Source organism: Epinephelus lanceolatus, chromosome 2, assembly GCF_041903045.1.
Source record: "Epinephelus lanceolatus isolate andai-2023 chromosome 2, ASM4190304v1, whole genome shotgun sequence".
Taxonomy (NCBI): Eukaryota; Metazoa; Chordata; class Actinopteri; order Perciformes; family Serranidae; genus Epinephelus; species Epinephelus lanceolatus.
In genome coordinates, this window is record NC_135735.1 from 29,426,745 (window position 1) to 29,434,463 (window position 7,719).

A 7,719-nucleotide genomic window follows, 5' to 3' on the forward strand; every position below is an offset into this window, starting at 1 on the left:
TGGCTGGAAGTTTTGTAGTTTTCCTTCATTCCACGCAAAAGTTCAGCTTCATCTCCAATCTGCGTATTTATTAAAAAACATCATTTGAAATACCCAAACTTTATTTCTACACTATCACAGAGCCCCAAATCCCTATGAAATCATTTATTATACCCAGACTGTGCTTGGATAATATGTTTAAATTGTTATAACAATATCAAATTTATTCTAAATGAATTAAATATTAATAATAAATTAGAAGACATTTGAGATTCTCTGTTGTGGATGTCTCTGTAGCCTAATTAGAAACTGTAAAATAATTGTTCAGTTTTATTGTAACTCCCTTTTATGAGATTTTTTTTTTTATTTTTCAGTAACTTTTGTGCTTTTATCAGCAGCCATATTGACAACCATTATGTCATTTGGAAACATGTACCATATGGCATACTTGATTGTAACTAGGCTAAATCTTTTCTTTTTATTAGATTTTAGAACAAACGCTGCAGTATATTACAACTAAGAATGAATGAATAAGCTTGCTTGGTTAATTTATAATGGCAAAATTTCATATCAATACAATATATTTACTGATAAAAAGGCAAAACTTCTTCATATTCACAAAGGATGCCAAACAGTACATTGGCTTGGAAACAGAAGTACAAAATGATTGTTCAGGCAAGGGTATTATCTCCAAATTATATAAGCCTCTGCGTCTTCTGTATTAAAATTGAATGCCTGGAGAGAAGACCTAAAAGAGGATTTCCCTTCAGAGGACTGGGAAGCAGCAAGTGCTGAAGCATAAACACAAACTGTTAATACTCGGCTCATACTGCTGCAACATGACTGGTTAATGAAGACCTATGTGACATCAGAAAAATTAAACAAGTCTAATAACACTGTCCCAGACCTGTGTGTGTTTGGTGTGGACAGGAGAAATGGACCTTTTTCACTGTGTCAAAGAGTTCTGGCAGGAGATTAAACAAGCTCTGGAGAATATATTAAGCATACAATTAACACAGGACCCAAAGTTTTTCATTCTTGGTTTACACCCTGACAAACATCTTACATCCAAGAAAGATATTGCTGTCTTTAATCTCTGTCCAAAGCTTGCAAAAGGACTTATCTCACTGTCTTGGGAAAAGAGCAGTAAACCAAAGTTCATTAACTGGATTAAAGAGTTCTCCATAACTCTACCTCTGGAAAAGATGTCATACATCATGAAAGATAAACAATCACTCTTTGGAGTCATTTGGGGTCCTTTCCTACAATATATGGAGAATGTTGATTTATGTATTGTGATGAATGCAGTGGTCTTCTGCAGTTGCATGAATTATTTCAACTCCTATTAATACTTGATCGTACTGGTGTGTTCCATGTGAACTATGTGTTTGAGTTTGATACAAGGTATAATCAGTGAAACATGACATGAATATAACAATATGGAAACCCTCTTTGGAAAACAGAGAAACCTCCTTTTAAAATTACATATAATTTATAATTATTGTTGTTGTTGTTTGCATTTTGTAATCTTTAAAATGTCTAAAATGTAAGGGAGGACTTCGTTTTGTTGTTGGACAATAATCTCTGTGCTTTTGATGTGTCTTTAGCTGAGAACACAGTTGCTTTCCAGTTGTTTAAGGTATTTGAAAATTACTTTGGCTTGATTTGTTCTCCCACAACTTGACAGCATGCAGCCAGTTCATGTAGTTTTTAGCCTCTGAACAAATTGACATACAGTACAATAAATGTGTTCCAATCTGATAGACAGTGACACTACACGATGATAGCAGTTGAGTCTAAAATATTTATACAGTTGATGTCATTAACTGCAATGTTCAAGTTTGTGTTCTTGCTATCTGAGATTAGTAGGACCTGATAAGTATAAAAAAACTAAACATTGTCAACAATAATAAAAAAAAATGTCCTCACAGGAGATAATAAAGTCTCAATGTACTTTAACAAGCTGATGAAAAATTCCCAGTGTCTGCAAATGAGTACTTCCTGAATAGCAGCATCTTGTTACTTTTGCTAAAATTGGTCAAATTTGTATGGCATATCAAACTAGAAATGTTATTAATCATAGATAAACAAGTTTCAACCATTGAATTTGATCAGGCACTTTACCTTGTCCACTTTTGTGTCTGGAACGGCTGCAGACTGACTTGGCAGAGATGGCTGCCATCTTGTTTTTACATGGATTAGTGTATAGTGGTCTTACTACCACTACATGGCACAAAAAAAATGCTAAGGACATAAGGTTTAAGTTAAGCAGAATGACGTATGAGGTCCAGTAAACCCAACATATAATGTCCTCATATGAGGACACAGGGTCTCAGGAGGACATGATATGATTGTGAAAGTGAGAGTCAGTACAGTCACCTTGCACACATGCACACAACATCACACACAGTTGAAAGATGAGACAATAGTAATTAAAATATCTCTTTTATTAAAACATCTATAAAAGATTTTCAAGTAGTTATATTTCAGATCAGCGTCAACACAGCAGGCCCTCAACATGTTCTCATAATGTCATGATGAAACTCTATAAAAGGTAATTTTCAGGGACATAATAACTTCTTTACCCTTGTTTTACTGTATCAGCTGATGATGATGAGACACCAGCATCCAACAGGCTTGCATAAGGCACAGTTGCCTGTTAATGCTGTGCCACATCCCGACTGCTGAAATATGTTTTAGCCATCACATCAATCATAGCTATAATTCTTATTGTAGAATTGTAAAATATTCTGCTGTGTAAAAATAAAATATGGTAAATCTGCCTTTTCATTTCTAGTACATTTAAAAATTAACCATAATATATTGAACGTAAACATGACTTCACTTATTATAAGAGCACATTTAAAGAGGTAAAAGATGATGATATGAAAGTACAAAGTGAATCTTAACAAAGCAAGCTGGTAGGCCAGTACACCAAGAACACTTCTATTATCCTTATTATAAAAGGATTTTCTGTATGGCGATGTATAATACCATCACACCACTGAAATCAGTTTGGCTGTTACTATTTTTCCTTCTGAGGGAGACAGGGAGGTGCACGACAACACAATCAGTCTGTCTCTCTTCAATTACGAGTAATACTTATCGTGTAATGAAACATAATCATAATCTCGCTCTCACTCCTTCTACGCATGCTGTGCCTAAAGCAGTCGCTCCTTAAGGGCCTAAGTACTCCAGCAACTTAAATCTCTCAGGTCCAAACACATTATTGATTCTTCATTTTCATTATACAAAAAGCAGCAAACTGTGTAAAAGCTTATTCAGCACAGGGTTGAGGTTATATTACAGAGCATAATCACACCTGGGAGAACAGATACAGTAGTAGAGGCACATTAGAAGGGGGATTACACTGTTAGGGAAAATGTAAACCAACAGACCAGAAAGGTTAGAGATGCATTAGTGGAGAAAGATGATCAGGGAAATAAAAAAACAGGCATAAAGAAGTGTTTTGAATCTTGTGATGATGAAAACTTGGTATACAATGCTAAGCAGAGCAGCACAACCTAAAGTGTCTGCTTGATGCTGACATACACGCGGAGATGTTGTCCCGAAGATACTACCGCCGAATAGTTCCAGGTTGTGAGCTAAAAGCAAAAATAAGAGATATTACACAAATATGTTTGAATGTTCTTTCTGTGACCACAACATGGATTGTGTACAAGAAAAACCTGAACAGTGAGTTATGACATAACTGAAAATATGAATGCATATGCAAATACCCAGGATAGGGAGGAGGCGGCGCATCATGTGGTCCACTCTTTGCGATTGCCTGCTCATAGGAAGGCAGTCCTGGGGGGTCTATTTCCTCCATAGGGGGTGGGGGTACAGGTGGGAGCACAGGTTGTAAGGACACCTCCTCCAGCCGTCGCATTATTAGAGAAGCATTACTCCTCCTCGGTCGCATCCGAATGGAGCTGTGAGGGGAGTGTAGACATACGTTTTTCACTGATATGTGGACAACATAATGCTTTTGAGTAATAAGGTTATGGTAGAACTTTATTCTTTTTATACAACAAACTGCATTTGAGAAGAAGCATTAACACAGTTTCAGAACAGGTACAGAGCTTAGAGGTAGTTCTCCAGGTTAGAATTCCTTCAGTGTTCATTGTTCAGGAGGTTTTTATCTTCAGAGGCCTCCTCCTCTCCAAAACAAACAGACCAGGTGACTAAAACTGATAAAAAAAGACTGAATAAAGCAGTTTAATTTTACGGATCAGTGTTTCTCCTACACTGTTTGGCATGTCGCAGATGGGCTGCTAGCCCTGCACCTGCTTATGTGTGCTCACCTTTTTTCTCAGATAACTTTATGCGTGCTCACCATATTTTTTGATCCTGACATTCAGGAGGTCTGTACCATAAGTCGAATTATCTGAAGAGGTCTCTTCCCCTCCAAAATAATCAGACCTGATGATTTTGAACCATTAAAAACACTGAATAAAGCAGTTTCACATTAAAAAAAATCAATGTTTCTGACACTCTCGTCGTGGAGGGGCCATGCCACGAATTACAGTGGCCTACGTGAAAACTTAAATGTCCCTATTTAGAGCTAGTGTTTGGTTTGTTTTGGGCTACTGTAGAAACATGGCAGTGCAACATGGCGATTTCTGTAGATGAGGACCCGGTCCCTATGTAGATATAAACGTCTTATTCTAAGATAATGAAAACACGATTCCAATTTCCATTTTACACTAAAGAATACATACTTATTACATTCCATTTCTGCCGATACATCCCCCTAAATCATACACGGTGAATCTTAAAACAAGTGTGTTGATGATTGTCTCATCATTTCAGGTCATTTTCACTTTGATTCATCAAAACAAATAGGCCTAATCAAGAAAATAATCTGTAGATTAATTGGTATATATTATAAGTTAGTTGCAGCCCTCATGACAGATACTCAACAAGAGCAAATTACACTATAAAATTGTGAGTTACAGTTGTCAGCATATAAAAATGTCAAAACAGCTTATAAAAATGTAAAATGGGTTTATAGTGCGAAAGTTATCTACTAGTGTCTATAGCCTTGGGGGTACTGTAGCTGAAAGGTCCTAGTAGTCCTATACTAAGGTGAAACTGTGTAGGGATAATGTAGCTGTCATTAATAATAATAAAGATACTCTGACTTACTTTGCACGGCTGAAGTTGTTCTTGCATTTTTCTTGACAAAAATACCAGATCAGGAGGCCAGCAATAACAATGGCCACTCCACCAGCGATCAGTCCCACCAAAAGAGATGTCACATCAACCCGAGAGCGCTTGTCCTTATCTGTGGATCATCACAGACCAAAGTGAGTCACTGGACAGCATGTTATAAAAGGCAGCCAGCTGAAAATCACAGACAGGTTGCTCTTTTTCATCAGATATTGTTTCTAAAGTAGTTTGACAATAGTTTGACTTTGTGTAGCAGCAGATATACAGTTATCAGATCTATTTAGAATTCAGTCCTCATTGCTGATGCAAAACACAGGAGAGTACAGAGGTGATTTGCACCTCACAATTGGAATTTGAGCAATAGGTTGCATACCTAGCAATAATTTTCACAGCTACAGTACGCTATAAAACAAGTGGTGAAACTGGTTTTGAAAGCAAGATAACATAATTGTGCTTGCTACAGGCAAGGCACAAGTGTTCCTAAACAACACATAGCCTACGCCACTGGTTCCCAACCTGGGGGTCCTGACACCATTAGGGGGTCACCAAAGCTTTACTGGAAGCTGTGATGCGTTCTTGATTTTAAGGGGTGTAATAATTTTTTCAAAAATATATTAAGTAGGTTCACGGCTCAGGGTTTCGTTCATTGCTTTGAAGAAAAGTAAATGACATTGTTATTTGTTAATGTTAAGATAATTACTTAAGATATAAACCTTAGGGCACAGTGAAGCCCTGAACACATGCTTTACTCAAAGAGCCTTCACTCCCTGCTAAACAGCCTCCTCTTGCATTAGAAAAGTACGCAATTAAAACAACCAAAGAGCTAATAGAACAATGGCAAAGCATCAGGGAAAAGACAACACTGAATTTGTCCAAAAATAGGGCTATTAAATATGTGAAATTGTTAAAAATTAAAATATAATACATAACACAGGCAGAAAATTGAATAAAAAGTCCCTGAAAATGTCACATTCACACATTCATCCAAATCTCTCATTTTACACAATCTCTCTGCTGTTACTGTGATCAATATTTGGGTTAATGACACAGTTTATCAGTTGTTCTGCATTGTTATTATGCAAATATTACATTAAATATCCATAAAAGATGTCTCTTAGTAAACAATTTTGCACAATATATTTGATAACATGAATTTAAAATGATCTATATAACAAATGAAGGTATGTTTCTCTTTCTTTCTCTTACCTGCATTGTATTTCTTCCAGAAATCATCCTGCAAAACAAAGCATCATGATTAGTATGTCCCCTGCTGTAAGGTCTCTCTGTTAGTGCTCATGAGCAGCAGCCCACTGAACATCACCACTTAACTGTAGCCGGGATGTTTTCAAAGACCTCCCTTGCTTCTTCGTAATTGCACACTTCTTCATAACACTCCCGTTCCAGATTTCCAGGGACGAAAATCTCAAAGTCAAACCGGTTGAACAGCAGATGGCGACCCAGGAACGAGTTGGCGTCCCCCTCATCTACAAACACTAGTGTCCAACAGGTGATATGATCAACAGCTGAACTGACACACCTGAATGGTTAGGGTTAACTTCTCCTACAGTATCTCACCTTCTTGGTCTTCATGTTGCGACAGTAACCTCCTCGTACAGGCCAGATGTCCACATGACAGGAGTTGAAGGAGTATGAACAAGTGAAACAACATGGTCACGCGTGCACCTGCGCGCGGACAGCGGGTGGGGCATTAATTGGTGGTACAGAGGGCATTAACAACACCTTTTCACCTCAAACCACTATATGTACACTTCTATTTAACCACCCAGCGTCAGAAACATGTATTGTACTTTACCTATGATGAGAAGAGGCACATACTGACGGGCAGAGTTCAACAACAGCTCAGAGAAACAGACCGAGGGGTGGTAGGTACGTGTCCCAGCCTCGGCGCTGATAAGACGACTCAGGAAACGCTCAGCGGTAGTCACAAACAACAGCACAGTTCACCAACTTCCTCACAACAACTTTAACACGGCTCATCGTTTAAATACAGAATACAGTACACTACAGCTGTGGTAGTCCATGGAGAGCTCAGGAGGGTCCCGGTGGGGTAAAAGAAAGCTTTTGTTTACTCCCAACAGATGTGGCCTCAGTGACTCCTCAACTACCTGCGCAGACTCGACCAATCGATCACGTTTACCTGGATACTGTGATAAGTTCTGTGAGTAAAAGTGGCCGCTAGATGGCAGCTGAAGCCAGGAAATTGAAAGTATTTTCAGCAAGACTTTTCACACCTAAATATAAAATAGCATTACTCATGCATCATCTATCTTCTGACTGTGAGTCAGATGCCACAACTGTACTCCTCCCAGTGACAAATCATTGTGAGGCCTTCACTCCTGATCATACTGAGGCAGCACTTTCTGTGTGTATTTTTAAAGAAATACTTCACCCACAATATGACCATTTGCAAATGTTACCTTGAAATAATGTCCTTGTAGGAAAAACATATATCTCTGCCTTTTCATTATAGATATTTAGCGGCTGCTTTTTTTCGGGGCAAATTTTTAAGTTCAATAGCTTAAAGGAATACTTCACCCACAAAAT

The 7,719-nt window shown here is 37.9% G+C and overlaps 1 protein-coding gene across 1 annotated transcript; it reads right to left on the bottom strand.

Moving 5' to 3' along the window:
• Positions 1–2,407: 2,407 nt before the first annotated feature.
• Positions 2,408–7,307, bottom strand: prrg4 (proline rich Gla (G-carboxyglutamic acid) 4 (transmembrane)). Its single transcript, XM_033610749.2, has 7 exons — positions 6,968–7,307; positions 6,730–6,837; positions 6,484–6,647; positions 6,361–6,388; positions 5,131–5,269; positions 3,720–3,914; positions 2,408–3,584 (listed from the first exon to the last, which is right to left on the bottom strand). The coding sequence occupies exons 2-7, from the start codon at positions 6,821–6,823 to the stop codon at positions 3,557–3,559; spliced, it is 648 nt and encodes a 215-aa protein (XP_033466640.1). The 5' UTR covers positions 6,824–6,837; positions 6,968–7,307; the 3' UTR covers positions 2,408–3,556.
• Positions 7,308–7,719: the final 412 nt, after the last annotated feature.

Excerpts from the sequence above, each read along its gene's own strand:
- prrg4 (XM_033610749.2), bottom strand. The coding sequence starts at position 6,823 with ATGTTGTTTCACTTGTTCATACTCCTTCAACTCCTGTCATGTGGACAT. Across the intron at positions 6,648-6,729 it reads GCAACATGAAGACCAAGAAG|TGTTTGTAGATGAGGGGGAC; the intron begins GTGAGATACTGT and ends GTTGGACACTAG. Across the intron at positions 5,270-6,360 it reads CTGGAAGAAATACAATGCAG|ATAAGGACAAGCGCTCTCGG; the intron begins GTAAGAGAAAGA and ends GATGATCCACAG.